General features: G+C 35.5%; 1 protein-coding gene across 2 annotated transcripts in view; it reads left to right on the top strand.

Annotated features, from left to right (window-relative positions):
* Positions 1 to 21,333, top strand: part of LOC126321023 (obscurin) — a 790,459-nt gene that overhangs the window by 491,167 nt on the left and 277,959 nt on the right. The window contains exons 30-32 of one of the 2 annotated variants that reach the window (XM_049994140.1): positions 6,413 to 7,468; positions 18,998 to 19,106; positions 19,845 to 20,017. In XM_049994140.1, the coding sequence (XP_049850097.1) occupies positions 6,413 to 7,468; positions 18,998 to 19,106; positions 19,845 to 20,017 (1,338 nt within the window). The remainder of the gene's footprint in view (positions 1 to 6,412; positions 7,469 to 18,997; positions 19,107 to 19,844; positions 20,018 to 21,333) is intronic. The other variant, XM_049994141.1, reaches the window with a different exon arrangement.

The raw sequence follows: 21,333 nt of genomic DNA, 5'->3' as shown, positions 1-21,333 counted from the left end.
AAACAGGCCTAATAGCAAACTGTAATTTGACATTGGTGACATGAAACTATTCTCACACTGGCTTCAGGAGCTGATACAGTACAGGTCACAGGTTATAAGCGACACATGCACAGCACATTGAAGTAAAGTATACTGCTTAAAAATAAGAAAGTTTTCTTTTTGTACATACCTCCTCTGACTGCTAGCTGCAGGCATCTACAGTGTCCAGAAGAGGGTAAATATCACTCATTTTAGAGTCACTGGAACTTTTAGAAGTGAATGAACAGCTGGAAGCAGCAATAAGTTCCAAGAAGACCTTTGTTATTCCATGCTTCATCAATTACTCACTTTGTAATTATTACAACAGCCCTCCAGTCCATTTCAGTGATATTTCTAAGGCCCTGATTAGTCAGTTTCTCAGTGTTATTCCAAGTGCACTTTTTATGGTTGCGAGCAACATATTACTCCACTTGCTCCCAAGTAAGTGCAATTGTGTTAAAGTGGCAGTGATAAGGTCTTACAACTTTATGTCTGTATTTATAAACTACTTCATCAACAACATATGTTGGAAATTGTTGCTTATGAAGTGAGTTCTAATAATTCTACTTTTTTCAGTGTGTCATCCATACTATCTTTGTGTTGCAACACCTGAATAATGTCTTTCTTTCAAGAGGACAGGGCTAGAGTCTTATTCTCTAAAACTGAATGGCATGGAGCATTGTGAAGAGTGATTACTATTGAATTTTCTAAACCTGATAACAATGTATTTTCAAACTAATTAAAAAATTTTCGTGATTTATATTCTAATGGTACTCTGTCGCTTTCTTTCATCTGAAAAGCAGTGGACAGTCAGCAATAAAGCTATGGTAGGTACCAGCATCAGCATCCAAAAAGAATAATTCTGCCACCTTTCCTTCTCCTTTGTCATCACTCTAGTTTCTTGTAACAGGATAACCTGTATTCATCCAGATTTCATTGGACCAAACAAGCTTCTCGAAATTAAGGTCTTTAATTACACATGAAAAACTGCATGACCATTCACTGTGTCTTCTGGTTTCATCAACATTTCATGGCCTGAAATATTTTTGTACTTCAGAACCACTCACAACAGTGATTTGCTTCCTTCAAAAAGTTTGGCTTTGTGGAATTTCATACAAAGCTTATCTAATGTAGACTGATCTCTGTTATGATACTAATTGTATCTGTGACAAGGAATTATTTCTTGTGCAAAATAGGTCAGATTTGTTTCACATTTTTGAATGTTTCTGTTCTTGCCCAGTGTATGAAGACAAGAGGATTCAGTTCGTATTTTGCTTCTCATATTCTTCTTTACCAACATGAACCTTAGCCACATCTGCGGTTCACGCAACTGCTTTGTAAATCATTACGAGAGGTTTCCCATTTTCTGCCTCCCTATCAAAGAATTCCCACACATTGCACACAAGTTGTCACAATTTCCTTCCAAGGCTTTCATTGCTGATATCCACGCATTTCTTATACAGCACTAGCCATACAATGAAAGTGAAATGAGCATTTGATATGGAAGTTCGCCAGTGGCAAGCAGTTTGGTGTGATGTTGAGTGCTCTGATTGGAGGAAGGTAGCCCCAATGTGTGAAGTGTCAACTATAAAGTAATCTACTTCTAGACTACTTTACATATGTTTAACTGTACTGTGTTGCAGAGTGAAAGTAAGTTCCACTTACACATGGTGACCTCTGGGGACATAAAGATCATTGAACTGATAAGGTCATGTGAGAGGAGCTTGTGGCAAATTGATACTGATTCAAATATGCTCCCTGGTCTTAAGTTTGCCAAATTTATAGAAACACAAACACCATATAGCATATGACATGGAGTCTGCTCAGTTGTTGGTCATATTACAATAAATAAGTCCCTTAATGGACACAATCTGCTAGTTGGCGTTTATGGTACCCTGCTTATTAAGATACACACAAGTGATCAACATGGCACCAGTCACATAAATACAATATATATTTGTGAGTGGTAGATCAAAAATGTGGGGCATAGTTCCCAGAATGAGATTTTCGCTCTGCAGTGGAGTGTGCGCTGATATGAAACTTCCTGGCAGATTAAAACTGTGTGCCAGACCAAGACTCGAACTTGGGATCTTTGCCTTTCGCATGCAAGTGCTCTACCACCTTAGCTACCCAAGCACGACTCATGCCTGGTTTGCAGGAGAGCTTCTGTAAAGTTTGGAAGGTAGGAGACGAGGTACTGGCAGAAGTAAAGCTGTGAGGACGGGGCGTGAGTCGTGCTTGGGTAGCTCAGGTGGTAGAGCACTTGCCTGCGAAAGGCAAATGTCCCAAGTTTGAGTCTTGGTCCGGCACACAGTTTTAAATTGCCAGGAAGTTTAATATGGAGCATGTTCTGTTAAATATCTCAAAACATGGTGGAGCTACACTGTGTTAGTAATTGTCAGCTGTATAAAATGTGTTCTGCCATGAATAACTGTCTCTTTCTGTGAGAAAATGCAAGCAACAAACTGTTTCAATGGCAAAACATTGGAATCATTCCCTGTAAATAGTGGTGTAAAGCAGAGGTGTGTGTTAGCTCCTACTCTGGCATTTTCTTTTCCCTTCTGCTGAGATTTGCTTTTGAAGACTGTGAGGAGGGAGTGTATTTACCTATGAAGCCTGATGGAAATCTCTTCAACATTGCCCATTTCAAGACCAAGACCAAAGCCAATACAGTTGTTATTCATGAGTTGTTATATGCATATGATGCAGCTCTGGTTGTAAACTCAGTCACTATATGAAGTGCAAAGTTTGGTCTTACCATCACCCTCCAAAAGATCATGGTGCAGGGAACCACCAACCTTCTATCCATCAGCATTGAAGACAGTCCTCTACAGGTAGTTGATGACTTTACCTACTTGGGATCTATAATATGTAACAACTTTTCTGTGAACTCTGATAATACCAACAGAATTGCAAAAACATCGGCTGTCATTTGTAGATAGAAAAACAGAGTATTAAAAAATTTACTACTCACATTAAAAACTAAATTGCAAGTATATAACGCTTATGTTATCAGCACCCTTTTGTATAGCTGTGAAATGTGAACAGCCCTTGATAAACACGAATCCCAACTGAACTGCTTCCATCCTCATTGTCTCCAGAGGCTCTTTCAGATCTCTTGGAAGGAGTATTCAACACCAAAGTATTATGGCTCACAAGCACAACCAGCATTCATGCACTCCTGAGCCACCAATAAGGTGGCTGGGGCATGGTCAGATGCATGGATCCTGAGCGAATCCAGAAAAAAGTGCTATATGGAGAACTTCAGGAGGGTGTGAGGTCAGTAGGAAGACCTCACCTTCTCTTCAGGGATGTCTGCAAGAGAGATCTAACAAAGGTCAGCATCGATCCAAGTCAGTGGGAAAATACAGCTGGTGACCATGTCAAGTGGTGACAAGCTGTGCGCAATGGGGTTGAGCCTGCAGAGAATGAACAAATGCGAGAAGACATCAGGAAGAGGGCAAGATAGAAGGAGAGAATGGCCTCTGGTGGAAGTCCTTCACATTTCAAGTGCCCAACCTGCAGTAGAGACTGACACTCTTGAGTGGGGCTTTTCAGCCATAGCAGATGTCGCAGAGCTTGAACCAACTATGCTACACCATCATCCTTCGACAATGGACGAATGCCATATAATATGTGTTGATTAACAAGCTTTTTAAAATAATTTTGTTTTAGAAATCTGTTTAACATTTTAGGCAGTTGATTGTACAGTTTTATTCCTTGGCAGGAAGTGCTGTTACGAGTTTTACATTCACTTCTTCTTCTAAAGTTAATTCATTGTAGATCTAATTCCATGGTCATGGATAAAGCTGTTCATGCTGCACTTCTTGAGGGTATTTTTATGTTCTTGATTGGTAAATCCTCAATATTTTCAGCAGACTTTACTAGGAGCTCAACTACTATATTTGGTTATAATTCTTACAGCCCATTTTTGTAGCTCAAAAACTGTGACATATTTCGTGCATTCATCCCAGAAAAAAGTTATAGCTAAGAAATAAATGTATGCGTAAATAGCATGAAACTAAAAGCAATTGGCTATTGCAAACTGAGATGTCTCTAAGGACATAACATGCTGATGTCATTCTGTTCAGAGTATCTTTGTTTGTTCACACCACTTCAGCTGAGAATAAATTTTCATTCCTAGAGATGTTATGTTCATTACACAGCTACATTAAATGTAAAAGTGTCACTTTCCCTCTTCGAATTGAAATTGATGGCATTTGTTTTCTTTATGTTAAATTTAGCTGTATCACATATAGAGAAATTGTAAACTTCCTTAATTTGCTTGTTGTCTTGTTTTTTAGTCACTCCATTGTTGTTGTAATCAGCATAAAGACTTTTTTGTGACTAACTATGTTGGCAGGTCATCAATGTATGGGGTGTTTATAATTAAATTTAAACTTCCAAACCGTTGTTGAAATAACACCATTGGTCAAAATGATGTCGGAAAATGTATGGCAGAAGAAAAATAAATAGTTACAAAATATAACGATAGATGGTGCTGTAAGCATCATAATTTAATAGTGGTCGACAACAAATCAATCATTCAACAATGCCTAAGATGTACGTTTGACATTAAACAAAGTGTAGCACTAACTGTGTATGGGTGTTAGTTACGTAAGCCCATCAATCACATCAGATGGGAAAAATCAGTTTTTGTCATGAAGCCAAAAACCACATAAAAAGCATCAATCACATCAGTTTTTAATTAGCCTGAGGACAAAAATCACAAAAAAGCATCAATAAAAATCTAATCGGATTACTAATTTCTGTGTGACTGGCCCAAAACATGTTCAATATGCTGTCCACCATTCTCTGCAACAAGTTGAAATTGAGAAACAGCATGTTCCACAACTGTACGAAGTGTTTCTGGGGTCATGTTCAAAATGTGTTGCACATTGTATGCCTTCAGTGCAGCTATGTTTGCAATTGGAACACTGGACGCAACATCTTTCAGATAGCCCCACAGCCAGAAGTTACTTGGATTAAGATCAGGTGATTAGGACAGCCAGGCTGTAGGGAAATGGCGGCTGATAGTTCCAGCATTTCTGGAATGTCACTTTAGCAGCTGCTTAACTGGATTTGCAATGTGTGGAGGCACACCATCTTGCATAATAATGACCCTACCCACACACCCACATTGTTGGAGAGCTGGAATGACATGGTAGTTCAAAAGACACTCACAGCGCTTACCAGTGATGGTACAGGTAAGAGGACCAGAAGCACCTCTCTCTTCCAAAAATATGGCCCTATGATAAATGATGTCATAAACCTGCACCACACAGTGACCTTTTCAGGATGAAATGGTACTGGTTGATTTGCGTGTGGATTTTCTGTTTCCCGTATTCGACAATTCTATTTGTTGACATATCCTGTTAGATGGAAGTGGCCTTCATCTGTCCACAAAATCTTCCACAGCCAATCATTATCCACCTTAATGCAAGCAAGAAATTCTAAACCAAAGGTCTCTCTTGCTGGCAGGTCAACAGGGAGCAATTCGTGCACATGGGTAGTTTTGAATGGATAGCAAAGAAGGATGTTTCATAGAATTTTATGCATCGTGCTCGTGGATATGTCAAATGTTCAGGCAATTCCCCATGTATTACATATTTGCACACCTCCACTTGCCACCTCCTGCATTGCTATGGCCACTGTTTCCACTGATGTTGAATTAATTTGTTTTCTCCCTCTACCATGTTGCACACCAAAAGAACCGGTCTTTTCAAATATCTGAATCATTTTCTCCAGACCAATGTCAGTCGTCAGCCCAACACCTTTTTTCAAACCCTTCAGTATCTGAAACTTCTGCAGAGCAGTGTGGACACAGTCATCATTCTTGTAATACAGCTTTATATAAGCAGAGCGTGATCCTGCTTTGAGACTGTCATGGCGAACATCGCAGACGCGAAAGGGGGCAATGCCCTGTATCCAGCATGTTTAAACCAACTTCAATGGGTTGTGCAGGACAGTTGTTTTCATTTACATATTCTGACACATACAGCACCATCTATTGATCAATTTGCACACTATATTTTTTTTCTTCTGGCATATGTTTTCCCCCTTCTCTGATGATATTCCATTGCAATTTGACATCATTCTGACCAGTGGTGGTATTCCTCCAACGTTTTGAAAGATTAATTATAATCACGCTGTATATCATGACCAGTATTAGTCCCAAAATGTCATCATAAGAACTTCTACACAAATGTGTTTTGGTTCTTATAAGTGTTTAACTGAATGTTTACCCTTATAATAATAATAACTGCACGTGAAAGACGAAATAGGCAAAGCAATTTTTTTTAAATCTATGCCTCTCTTAATTTTGTAATAACTTGCTTGAGTTCATCTATTAATTACACAGTATATTTTTCAATGAATCATATTTTTCTTACAGGTCCATTTGCAGTACACTCTATTTCTGAAACAAAATCCACCAGAGTTGTCTGCGAAGAATCAGATGGCCCTGAAAGTGAGAGAGGTGTTTTCCTTAAGAAGCATAGTGTTACACATGAAGAAATACAAGGATCTCAGTCACCATTTGTAAATGATCAACCAAAAAATGCAGACAAGGGGAAACTGTTGGAAGAGAAATCTGCTGAAAGATATGAATTTTCTAAAGAAAAGATCCATCCTACAGAGTTAAAAAGGGAAGGACCAATGTCAGGTGTTACATTTGAGGAAATAGAAGACAGCTCGCCAAACACACCTGATATTCACGATATTAGTCACAGGGGAGGAATAGCAACAGTTGAAGAACCTGAGAGTGAAGAACAGCACGTGAAACGATTGAAGATAGATGTCAGTAGAGGTGTGTCCATTGTGTCACTTTCTGAAGACGAGGCTACCAGCAGAGCTAGTTTGTCACCGGGGGCTATCAGTGAAGAAACCTTGGAAGTACACAGAATTGAAATTGGCAGCGTGTTTCAAGGTGATGTAAAGGATATTCCAAACGAAACTATGAAAGGAAAACTGTGGGAAACAGAAGGTGCAGTTGAAGTTCCTAACTCTCAGCAGGAAACTTTAATTTCTGATGTTGGTTCAGAGAAAGATAAAGGAAAAATGTATGAAAAACAAGATATAGGTATAATTGAAAGCAAACCAAAAGATGTTACAGACAATGAAGACACACCAGAAAAAAATGCTCTAAAGAAAGGTCAGCTTTTGGATTCTGATAAAATAGATGGTATATATTCAGTGCAGGCGACAGAGCCGCATCTGATAAATGAGATGCCAAAATCACAGACAGGTAAAGAAATTATCTCAGGCACCAAAGAAGACATTGTAAATGGTGTTCCAGAAAATCAGTTACATAGGACTGTGTCAGAGGAAAAGGCTCAAAAAGCAACGTGTGAGGATGATCCAGAAGTAGAAGCACTCCTGAAACGTATTCAAAAGCAGCGCAGTGTTTTGGAAGAAATCTTGGATAAAGAAGGAGAGCGAAAAACTGAAGGTACAGTATTAATGCTCGGATTGCAAATAGATTTGCACTCCTCAGGCTAAGTTGGTAGATAAATTTTACTATCTCATATATATTTAAGTGTGTGTTGTATATAAAATTAAATCTTGTTTTTTGCACATGTTCCCACAAAATCTCTGAATCTTTTAAAAGGCATTTTTATGACAGGCACAACAATGAAAGACTTGTTGACAATTACACTTTTATGATTCAATACGTAACTACATGTGGTTGCAGTGTTTACTTTTATTTGCACAATTAGACCAAAGAAAAGTGAAAGTAGAGGTCATATAATATACAAGACACATGTAATGCTGGGTTGGAGTGTATCACTGAAAGCAAGCATTGTTTGTGGTTTCTGTTTTAACTCTCTGGCACAGGTTTAGTGGAAGCATCTCTCATTATTATTATTATTATTATTATTATTATTATTATTATTGTATCTTGATATTGACAGCTCAGACCACATAACTTCAATACATCATCTTTTTTTTCATGCTTCCTGTTTTACCAAAACTCCTTCACTTATCTCCATGTTGTTTTTTCTTTCTTCTTGATTTCTTATTTTTTCTGCTTTGAAAGCCATCTAAATTCAGTTGTCATTTTTATTATTATTATAATTTAAAAACAAACATTAATTTCAACTCATATGCCTTACAGTGATATTCAAACTTATGTAATTGGCTTGGAAGTATTTACCATAGTTGCATGTGATCTACCATCTGAACTGGTACCCATCACCATGTTAATAATTGATATATTTAAATATTCATTATTGGCTAGCATCAAAACATCAATGATGTATGTTTATACTTGAAAAATAACTGTTTTCATAAATATATGTTGACGATAGGCAGGCAGAGGCCTTTTACATTTTTAGCAAGAAATTGACATGCATATCAAAACTGGCAGAATTTTGGGGAGGTTGATGTAGTTTGCAAGACACACTGATTGGATAATTCACTGGACTGCTTCTAATTTGGATTGTTTTACTGTCTTGCTACAGAGTCGTGAGGTTACATTGAGTGTATACGAATGAGTGTCTTTGGCTGATTTTCATTTATTATTAGGTGGAAAATTCATTTGACAGTCTCACCGCAGTGCATTGCACTACTGTCTCCATACTTCTCTCTCATATGGTAATGTACCTAAAGTAATATATAGTGTACTATGATATCAAAAGCCTCAAGACAAGCCACTGGCTGTACCCATTGTGATGTTAGACTTCTTAGCCAAGGTTGTGTAAGTACAGGCACAATGTGTCATCTTCATAGACATATCTTAGTGCAGAAATAATTGATATTATTGACTTAGTTGCTACAGGGCTTGACTTTTATGAGTTCAGTATTCTGTCACAGAGACTCCATAGCAGATACATGTGCTTCACTCCACTGTTAGTGATCTTTTGTGAAGTCAAGAGGAGAGATGTGGACCCCTCACAGTTGGAAGTGTCATGGAAACACTAAATCAAATCATCTCTCTGGGTAACCTAAGAAATGTATTGACAGTAAGTGTCATACTCTGTTATATACAGTAGAAATTAATTGTCCAATATCCTTGGCAACTATTGGAAAGATAGAGATAGATAGAGAGAGAGAGAGAGAGAGAGAGAGAGAGAGAGAGAGAGAGAGAGAGAGAGAGAATCTATTGCTGTTCATGTACAGAGATCAGTCGCAATGAATCATTAATGGGTGTTAGAGCTTGACATTCTGAATCATCTTGCTGCCCAGAAGTCATTGGTCACAGATACAAATATGTTTTGTGATTCGTAGTGGTACAAGCAATACCATCATAAGTCAACAGAGGAATTAAAGGCAGTTTTATGGAGAAATGAGTCACGGTAATGATGTGTCACTCAAATGGTCATGTTTGGGCTTGATCCCTAGCAAGTAGTATTTAGCTGAGAGTGTTGTAAAATGAGATGGTAGGGATGGCAAAATGAGTGTTGCTGTCAATGAAAGCATTTTAAAGAATACCATACTTCCCACTCTATGCCAACAAAAAGTATTTGTGTGGAGAGTTAGCATTAAATGGAAGTGAGATGTGTTTGACAAACAACACAAGGAGCACTGGAATAGAAGTTTTCGTAATGTGGTGTTACTGAAGAATGCTGAAGATTTGATATGCAAATCAGATAAGAAGTGAAGAATTACTGCAAAAATTAAGAGAAATAAAAAATGTTGTGGGACAACTTGACTAAAAGCTTGATAGGTTGATACGCATCAAGGAATAGTTACTGTGGCAATGGAGAGAAGTGCAGGGGATAAAAATTGTGGACAGAGACCAACATTTAAATATGGTAAGCCAGTTCTAATGGAAGTAGGCTGCAGTTTCCATGCATATATGGAAAGACTTGAAATAGGTAAATCATTGGGGAGAGGTGCATCAAACCTTTCATCAGACTGAAGTCTATAACAACAACTACAGTAATTCATTTCTTTCTCCCATAACCATTAAAAGCAAGAAATGGCAAATACACTTCATTCTTTATGTTTTTACTTTATATCTGCATTACTTCCTTCTAATAATTTCTCACACTTTTTGTCAGTTTGTCTGTTAGCTCCCTCTGTAGAGTCTTCAGTTAGTTTCCGTGTGGATTCTTAATTTAATGCTTTTGTGTACTCCTTCACTATAGCCTTAAAACAGGAGATCTGTCATAATGAAAAGTTGATACCTATTTAAATAAGTAAGTGTTTTATGTAATAAGATCAGTAGCTTCAAGTTTCTAGAGTAGACTAATTTATATCAGTTTCTCTTGAGTAATGCTGTAATAAGCTCTGCTTCTCTGTCCCATACAATGCATATGATGTAGTTTTCCAAAGCACAAAAATTCTCATCTGTACTACCATCATAACCTAGAATCCTTCCTTAAACTTGCATAGGATGTGTGCTGCTTCATTTATAGTTTCTGTTTAAAATGTTATTTTTCTTGTAAAAACTTCAAGAATGAAAAGGCATGGTGATTTGAAAACCACCATTGCAAATGTCCAAAACATTAAAGTCATATCTTCTGATGATCTGCGTCTGTGAAATCATAATTTAAATGTGAATCACAACCATATATGAAAATATATCATACTACTGGGAGCTACAAGAAAATGCATGTTCCCTTCTATGTTTTCAAATTTACAGTCACCATTTTTTGCAACTAATTAAAAAAAAAATTTTGAATGCTGATGAATTATTGGCACTGTGTTCAGGAAAACTAAAGTGTACTTATCTATTTACATGGTCCATATTTCAAGAAAAATTTGTACAGAAGGAAAGTGAGGCAGAATACACAGAATGCAAAAGTAAACAGAAAATCTGTCTCAAACGAGGGAACAGCTTCTTCTGGAGAAAGAATTATTTCAGGTTTGATAGTTCATTCCTGAAAACTTCTAAATCAGTTAGTAGAGTCCTTAAAACATTAAGATGATATATGTTAAAGATCCAGATTTATATCTTTGCTCCAGTCATATAAACAAATAATTAGTTGAGCTCTTCAACAAAACTAGAAGCACTTCACTCCCTGTTCCTTACTGAAACTGAACTACAAATTCCTTCTTAATACACTTGTTATCAATAGGATTTGAAACTCTAGTGAAAACGAGAAAAAAATCTCATGTGTTTGATCGACCGATACTAACATGCAGAAGACATCTATTTTTTTACATCTTAAGAGATTCATCGTTACTCCCTCCATAGGTTACTCGTATTCTCTGATTCAATACCTCTCGTGACGAAACATTGGCTTTCTTAATAGTGCCATACTTCTTCCTCCCAGTTGCTCACACTGTTTACTACTTTTTGTGTACTTGCCAGCCTGCCAGAAGCGATATGTCACTAGTTGTGTATCATAAAAGAGTCAACGTTTCTCCTCCTAGGGGTTATTCGAGATTTCTTAATCTTAATTCTGTGTGTGTGTTTGTGTGTTTTGTTCATGTGCCTGTCTGCCGGCGCTTTCCCGCTTGGTAAGTCTTGGAATCTTTATTTTTAATATATTTTTCCCATGTGGAAGTTTCTTTCTGTTTTTTTTTACATTTATAAATAGATGTTATGTTTTCATGTAATGAAACAGGTCTATTTTTTTAATGTTGCACTACTAGGAAATCTGTACTGGTTTTAATTGACTGATTGATTTATAAAAGGTGATTAATTATAAAGTATTGTCTCATATATTTCAAAATGTGTAAGTTGATACAAAAACTGCTGATATGTTTAACTACGGCATCCAAGTAGTCTGACTTTGAAGAGGCTGGAATCAGATAATATAAGAGCTGTATGTGATTTGTGGTCTAATTATACTCTTTCAAATTTAGTTTACTCTCATACAAGTATATTTCCTGCTTCAGATACTTTAAAATATTTGAAATAACTGATTAATAGTTGTAAAGTGAGTTACTCATGAATATAATTCTGTTTTATTTACCAGCTGTGCTATCCACTAACATGTTCTCAGAATTATTAGACATTTTAGAAAATTAGTAAAGATCTAATAATGCAAGTGCTTTTTTTCATTATTATTATTATTATTTGCTTTTTATGCTGTGCTTTTATTTCATTTATACATTTAACCAGCATTATTTAACACATATTTGTAAGGGTTTAGCAGTTTTTATTTTTGCTATGTGAAATAAATATTATCTCTGTTGTTTTAAGCAAACAGATTTTAATGTCTATATTTCTCTTTTTAGTTTTCTGCAGTTTCAGTTTTTTGGTGTATGGGGTGATGTTACACTTCATTTCTACTAATAAAGGGGATACTTCAGGAGAACAAGAGCTGTTTTTCAGCAGTTTTTTACGTTTTTAAATGTATTCATGCAGTACTTCTATTGCAATAGAGCACTGAAGTAATCAAAAATGGACTTTTTAATGCCATTAATAATAATGCTTCAGGTCTGACCTATCAAAAGATCTGGTAAAATGTATGTTTGCCATTCTTTATGAAACAAATAGGATATTTCACTTAAAATCAGAAGATAATTTGTTTACCATGCATAATGAAAGAAAAGTCTATTTTTTGTGTTTGTATTTTTTCTGTAGTTTTTATTTTGAAATGAATCATCAATTTTTAATATAAAATTGCCATAAATTTTTTGTGTTTGTAATGTTCCCATCCAAAAATGCAAAAGAATGAAATCGTTTATCATAATGTGTAGTGAATGTTTTTTTTTGACATCCTTTAATTTCCTTGAATGCTTGATACTAACAGACTCGTGTATTTGGAGTGCATGTTCTAACAGTTTGCCTTTCATTTTTATTGACTGTTCAGTGATGGAGACAAGCATATTTTCTGGAAGCAGGTATGATACATGGTAAGTTCTGTCAATATAGTTTAGAAAATTAATTTTAATCAGTTTATGTTAACTTTAGTAACCTGTAATTTGGTAAACTATAATACAAAAGGGAACAGAAGTAAATTTTACTTGAAACACCATGGAACATAATTAGACCTCATGTTTAATAATCATAATTCTAAAGCTGTAAGAAATGAATATCATTGCAATGAAAGTGGATCACTTAATAGTTACAACATAAAATTTTGGCCAGTGAATGGGATGCCTCGACAGTGCCATGTCAGCTCCTTACCGTAAATTTTACTTGTTTCATTTCAAAATATGTACAACTTGAAAAGCAATGCTCTAGAAGATAGATCACGGCTTTCATTAAAATGAAGTGGTTAATGGTAAATCTGTACCTAAAATTTAGAGCTGTTAATATTCTCTGCCTTTCGAAATTCTGTTATTTTCAGGGGCAAGAATTTTAACACAAATATGTGCATGTACGGCCACATCTTGTGCATTAATACGAATGAGGGAATAGAAATGTGGAGGTTTAAGGCAAATAGAATAGGGATGAGGAATATGGTGGAATGCAGCAAAGAATATAAATGTGTAGCAAATTAATATAAGGGCAGTTCTCCATGTAGAGAAAGGACAAGGAGAGAAGAGAGACATGAAAGAACAAATAACCTATAAAGATGAAAGAACAGTAAGAAAAAAGAGCAATTTGTTTAAATATGAAAGAAGAGAGCCTGTTGTATCAAAGACAAATTCAATAAAGAAAACAGATTAATTAAGAGACAGAATTGTTTCCCAGCACTACTTTCAGGAGGCCAGATACGTAGTACTGCCATTGGATGCATGTAAAAGTAAAAGGGGCACACTGCCTTGTGTCTCAGAAATAATCATTCCTTCATCAAGGAAGAGAGAGGGGAAAAAAAGAAGGGCAGGTTGCTCAGAGGGATACTTGTATGTTGTGAGAGTGATGGTAGACAAAGGTGAACATCGAGGTATTTCTCCTCCCCAATGAAGCAACTACATTTTCTGAAAGCTAGATTGTGTGTCACTTTTATATGTGTCTATCAGCAGTACTATTTATTTAGCCTCCTGGCCAACAATCCTATCAGACTCATTAGTACCTTCATATTCTCTAGTGAATTTATGCGTAGTGTCTGCCTCAATGTCCAGTTCCAGGTTAGGTCCAGTTAGTTTTTCCACAAGGTGTGCAGGGTCTTTCTTAGAGTGCATTTCTAATTTGTCTTCTTATCAATCAAAGAAGTCTGACCATTCAATTCACTCTTATTTCCTTATACCTGATGTATGGTAAAGAAAATCTCACTTTTTTTTCCATAATATAAATTAACAATTACTTTATATGGATGTAGTACATTGCTGAAATTTTGTAAAAATTAGTAATAAGAACTCTGTTGAAAGTAATGTGCAAAAAAACAAAATTAAAGTTGTTGAACGAGGTTTTTTACCTGATTTCCTGTTCACAGGCTTAGCTCATTAAAAAAAAAAAAAAAATAACGCATGGTATTGCAGTAACTATTTCACTAAATAGAGCGGAGCATGTAACCGCCAGAAGGTACACAGCATCAAGTGTGAAACTCTGCTGTAACCGCTGGATGCCTCGTTGCAATCAGTGTGGTAATCAGATCTAATATGGACCCAACAAACAAGTGCAATAATTCCAATAAGAACTTTACAGATGTTTTGCAAGCAGTCTTGTAGACAAAACAGTAGTTTCTCAATACCATACCAATAACTCTCCGCCTGCTATTTGGTTTACCTACAAGTCTGCTGAGCAGGAACCAGATCTTTTAATTTTTGTAGCAGGTCTTCAGAGGAAGTGTCATCCTTTAAGCATCTGGCATTTAAAATTTTTCAAAATTTCATGTGAACTCTCTCACACCAGTCAAAGAAACATGTTATCATTTTACACTGACATGCTAAGCGGGAAAGCGCCGGCAGACAGGCACATGAACAAAACACACAAACACACACACAGAATTACGAGCTTTCACAACTGGCAGTTGCTTCGTCAGGAAGGAAGGAAGGAGAGGGAAAAATGAAAGGATGTGGGTTTTAAGGGAGAGGGTAAGGAGTCATTCCAATCCCGGGAGCGGAAAGACTTCCCTTAGGGGAAAAAAAGGACAGGTGTACACTCGCACATACACACACACACACATATCCATCCACACATACACAGACACAAGCAGACATATTTAAAGGCAAAGAGTGTGTGTGTGTGCGAGTGTACACCTGTCCTTTTTTTCCCCTAAGGGAAGTCTTTCCGCTCCCGGGGCTCGTAATTCTGTGTGTGTGTTTGTGTGTTTTGTTCATGTGCCTGTCTGCCGGCGCTTTCCCGCTTGGTAAGTCTTGGAATCTTTGTTTTTAATATATTTTTCCCATGTGGAAGTTTCTTTCTGTTTTATATATATATATTACGCAATCTCTTCTGTAGAGACTCTCCAATTTCCCACTATCCTACCAATAAGTTGAAGCTTGCTATTAGCTTCGTGTACAGTTGAGCCTATGTGACTTCCAATTCATGTGTTTACAGATGGGAATTCCCGAAGATTTTTTATGAGACTAGAGCTAGTTATGAGTCATTAAGCCTGTTCTCAAAGAGTACCAAACTTTTACGTTTCATCAAGTGTAGTACTACACATTTCTCTCTGTTGAGACTAAATGCTAGTCTTTGCACCAGGCAGCATTTTTTATATATATGAGTATAATTGGATATTTATGAAAGTTTTATGAGATATTATTTGTTAATATTGATAACTGGATCATTGGCAAAAATTCTGAAAATACAGATAATACTATCTCTCAAGCAAATAGTATACCAGACGAGTGATAGTGGTGCTTATACTCCTTCCCACGGTGTAGCAGTTAAAACTTCTGTCTCAACCTGTGCTTCTCCAGTGAGAATTACATAGCCCTTTTTGACTGCAAAGAAAGATTTCACTCAATTACAAACTTTTTGCTATATGTTATTATGGTAGTGGATCAAAATTGAAGGTCTAGAAAGAACTGACAGAATTTAGTTATCTTTATCCATGACACTCAGAATACTGGTTTTCTAGGTAGTAATTTTGTTCTCAATAGACTGTTATGTTTAAAATGTCCAAGGAAGTCATTTTGTTCTAAGTAGGCCATTTATTCTTAAAATTTCCATGGAAGACATGTTGTACCAGATAAGCTATTCGGTATGTTTAAAATTGGATTATGCTATAGGATTTTTGTTACAAGCAGATATGAGTGTTATAGGATGTCTGCTCTGTGAAACAATTCTAATTCCTTTTTTTATTTATTTATTTTTACCTGCTCAAGGGATCTTCAGTAAATTAAGAGTGTACAGTGAAGCTAAATCTATTATAGTTCCTATATAGAAGTAGATAGAATTTCATTGGACTAAGGACCCATGTTTAGTTTTAGTGATTTCAGCTACTTCTGAACTCCAATGTTCCCATGTTGGAGTTTTAGTGATTTCAGCTACTTCTGAATTCCAATATTCTATTCTATTCTGTTATGTTCTACTCCATTTTATATAATATGTATCACAGCCCAGATGTACTTTTGAAAGGATGTATTTTGATCACCAACACCTCTACTTCATTTTTATTTTTGATATTCTTTGTGTGCCAAGGGGAGTTGGGACATAGGCTCTCTCTCATCTATAATCATTAAGCTAGTTATGTACTTCATATGTGTGTGATAGATCATTCCTGCAAACTTAAGCAACTCTCTATATTGCCTAAATGAAATGATTTTATCTCATGTGAGAAATGGATAACACTGTCCATTTTACTGAACCTTCTGTGCATGAACATCATCAAAGAGGTCATGTGTGCTTATTTCCAATAAGTTGTGATGTTCCTAAAACTTATTTGGCAAGCATTAGGGCTTCTTATAAATGTAAGCAAGAAGAGTTGAAAAGTGATACACATATCTTTCTGATCTCTGTGCTAGATCAAAACTATGATGACACGGACAGTGGCTGAAAATTAAGATATCTGAAATCTGTGTTGCCACTAAAAAATTATCTCAAACAAATGTGCTGATGTAGCACATGTGGCACACATTATATGTCAGCCTAGTCATGACTGACACATAACTGATCATCTTCACCTCTGGGACTTTTTTTAACATAATGATTCATTAGGTCATTGTCAGAGCATTCAGGGAGCCATGTGTCATAATGATGAGAACTCTCTTATTCATTATATATTCTAAATATAGTTTATGTAAACTGTAAAAAATGTTTTCTGTGTGTATATGTGTATTGTAATTGAAATGAGAGCCTCTCATAGAATGCCACAAATCATATTTATAATTACCAATTGAACAACATTGACATGAAGATGAAAGTGCTAAAAACAATTACCACAAAAATTACCAAAATAAAAATGTAATGGAATTGTATTGTTTCATATAGTAATCAGTAACATATAATCTGGGATTATAAATCTGAAATCAGATACATGCCATTTCAACAAAGTGCAATTAATTCTTTTGTGAGAAACTGGCTGCAAGGTAATGATTGTGGGAAGTGCCTAGAATCAATTGGTCGTGACTTTCATTTAATATTAACAACATAAGCTTAAGAAAATCTGAATCATACAATGATAAGTGATCATGTAAGTTTCTGTAAAATGATTGGTATCAAAAGAAACAGGAAATTTCAACCAGTTTTATGTTGTATTTGAAGTTAATTATATTGCATTATCGCCAGCTATTAATATCTGAAAATTTAGTGTACAGAAACAAACAAGGTTCAGTGAGAAACAATCAGTTCAATATTGCCTGAATGCTTGTTACTAACATTCAATTATTGATGAGCAGTAAATTCAAGATAATTGTATCTCCCATGTAATATGTTTCTGTCATTGGTAATTTTCCAAACTGTCTGGTTAATTTTCAGAATTGAGACAACACATTAAAAGAAATTTGCAAAATGAGAGTCAATTGTGTGTATGATGAAAATCTACTGCAATCTGAAGGACTGTTAATTTTTAGATCTTGGGGCACAGAGATTGAAAGGTTATTTATCTTAGGACAGTTACCTAAATAGAAAGGGGTATCTGGTGAAATCTGTAGGAAGTACCCCTATAGTTCTGTAATGGGTGTTATTTAGAGAATCTAATGACCATACTATGCATTGAAAGTAAGCAGGAAAGACTTTTTAACTGGCTGTCTTTATTTCCTGCAAGTAGTAGGTAAAAATATAAATATTGTTTTACAGTTCTGAATGGCTGTTAAGTAGAAGGTTCAGGGTTCATCCATTTCTGTCTATCTCTTCTCATGCGTGCTGTAACATAATACTTGTGTTATATTTTTCAGATTACAGGCATGCAGGATACAAATGGGCAAACAGACCAGACTTTGTAGGTTCTACACAAAAATCACCACCAGAGTTACCAGTATGTGATATTGTTGATCATTAATTCAACATGGAGATTTCCTTGCTGTATGGCTTATATATATTTTTATCTAGTACTCATTGAATTATTGTTTCCAAATGGACAGTATTGATGGCTCATCTGGAAATTATCAGGGACTCCTTTCACATTATCTAGAAAACTTTGAGAAGTATTGCTTTGTGTTTTAAACAGTGAGGTGAAACATCAGCTCATATTAAAGCCACTCTTTTGCCCTTGAACAGCAAATCAATCCTTGTGTGAGACATTCAGCACATAACACAAATCTGAGATAATAAAATACTATTCACAGTCATCTGGTTCCACATTTGTATGTATTCTTCCTTTATAAAGTGGAAACTACAAAACGAGAAAATTTCAAATACTTAGGAATAAACCTTTCATTAGAGTTACATAAACACATGTTTGAAAATAATAAAGACAAGCACTGTTGAAAAATGCTAAGTGTGAACCATGAGCAATATGGTAATATATGGTATACAAAATCTCATCAGGTTTCATTACATATTTTTGTGGAAAACAGTCAGAAACATTTTTTTATTTCTAAGCTAATTTCTGTATTAAACGTCTTTGATTTATGAAATGTAGACATTTGACCTTCAATGTGCATTATGAAATACAGAATGAAAAAAATGTGCTAAAGTGTCCCAAAGCTATGTACTTCCTTTTACAAAATTACATAATACATAATTTGAATATAAGTCATATCCAGTTATGTATTGTCACTAATTTTTTGACTAATTTTGATTGTTAGTTACCATATTTTACAATTTTTTAAGTAATTCATATAACAATTGTGCTATTCCTTGTAGCTCCACCAGAGATAAATTCGTCAAATTTGGAAGACAGAGAAATATATGAGTCACTTGGAACTGTGTTTGAAGTAAAGGCAAGTGGAATTCCGAAACCAGATGTGAAATGGTGAGTTGCTCAGTTTCTTTGCAAATTATTGATAGTATCTTATTTACAAATAATGTATTAACTCATAATTAAAACAAACAAACACACACACACACACACACACCAACAATGACACATCCATACTATGTTTGCAATACACATGCACAAATGTTTTGCTTCATTATATTAAATTTTTCTTCTCTTTCTCTCACCTCCCAACCCTGGTCCCCCCCCCCCCCCTCTCTCTCTCTCTCTCTCTCTCTCTCTCTCTCTCTCTCTGTGTGTGTGTGTGTGTGTGTGTGTGTGTGTGTGTGTGTGTCAGGGGTTCAGGACGTACTACACTTCTCTCAATGTTTTGACATGTATGAAGGAAAGTCTGGGATGGAATAGCAGTTTGTCACATAGGGGATGTGTTGAGCGGTTGACAGCCACATTTAAAGTACATCTGTTTTCAAGTTCTAGAGTTATATGCTAATATTCTGCAACAACTAATCATTTAATAAATATAATTGTTGTTTGTGATGGATGATTTACTGTTCTATTATACGGTGACACATTTACAAAATTTATTTCTACCTTTTGTTTTCTTTCAAATTATTTTCTCTATATATTAACTGATGAGTTGTAGCACTAAGCTACAGTAATAGCACTTCCCTCTTCTATATGGCTAGCACAGGCTGTACCATTTCTGTGTAATTTACAAAAGAATTCATATTAAGACTATTTTTATTCAAAAACAATTGTCTGATTTTATCACAGGTACAAAGATGGAGAAGAATTAAAGTCATCAAACAGAATAACCATTTCTGAAGATGGAGACACATACAAATTAGAGTTAAAGGATGCACAGACAAGTGATGCAGGTGTTTATAAAGTGAAGGTTACAAACAGGCTTGGAGAGAAAACACAAGAAGCTAAGCTAAGCTTGAAACGTGAGTTACAGAACCAGATCAGTGTCCACTTGTAAAACAAGTGTTTCATTATGTTCTAGAACCTTAGTTGAGCCTGATTCTCTGCTGGTAAAGTGTGTGCCTGGAAATCAGAAGGTTGTGTTGTTGAATTCCAGGAAGAACTCACAATTTTTCAGTCTGCATTTAACATAGCATTCACTTTTCAATGAAATGTAGATATGCCAGGGACAACATTTAGTTTGGATCCCACATTGAACTATAGATCCTCTTTCCCCGGTAAGATTTCTGTGGTTGGTTCAGTGCACACTAGTTGCCAAAGTAATGTCCAGTTGAAAGATTTGGCCACACAGAATTTTATTATTATTATTATTATTATTATTATTATTATTATTATTATTATGTTAGAGAATGCAACAGGGGAACCTGAAAGAAGAGCAGTGAAATTAACTGGACTTCACAAAATATGTGTAGACTGACATTGATTCAGAATTATGTCAATCACATCAGGAGCAATGTTATCCATGTCAGGTGCACATGCAGTCAGGTAGCAATGTGCTTGCACTAACAGCACTAGTGAGCAGGCCATGACTAAGCATAATTGATTTTAAGAGAAAGTGTTTGAAAGAAACATTTGATACAGGTAAAAAATACTAACATTTATTGCATTTGTGGAACATAAAATTTCTTATTATTTGCAAGTGATGAACTATTTTGTGTTATATTCCAAGTTGCCACAAAACTCTAGATGGTCTCCATTGTATGATTATGAATCTGGGACCATTTTATGATTATTATGCTTTTCATGGCAGAAAAAGTTGTTCAGAACTAAAAGTTAACTGAAACATGAGTTTGACCATGTTTCTACGTACTTTTTATACTCTTCTACGTGTATGCCACAAAATCACAATAACGAGATTGTTCCACTGTGGTATATCAGCAGAGTGTAGTTGTGTAATAATCTCTAATTGCATTTCTGAAGGTACAGCACATACTGCAACTGTGTAACTAAATTATGCAGGCCAATCAAATATTATTTTTGAATACTTTTTGTTCAGTAATAGCTTAATCTTGTGATTTCTGAACACTGAATCCATATCTGAATTCAGTTGTTCTTCTATTATGTACAGTTTTGGCTCAATTTGATTTCACTATAAAGTAGAAAAGTAACACTGCAAATGTAATTGAGATGAAAAGTAATTTAATTATTTTGGTATAAACAAAGATTTTATTGAAGTATAAACATGAAAACACCTCCTTTTACATAAGATTTATGTGCCAATTTGCTTTTAATTCCTTTCACTCATATCGTTACATCATCTTATGTAGCTTTTTATCCA

The sequence above is a fragment of the Schistocerca gregaria genome, chromosome 2 (assembly GCF_023897955.1).
Source record: "Schistocerca gregaria isolate iqSchGreg1 chromosome 2, iqSchGreg1.2, whole genome shotgun sequence".
NCBI classification, from domain to species: Eukaryota; Metazoa; Arthropoda; class Insecta; order Orthoptera; family Acrididae; genus Schistocerca; species Schistocerca gregaria.
The sequence above is the reverse complement of the archived record's forward strand: the minus strand, read 5'-3'. Positions and strand labels throughout refer to the sequence as shown.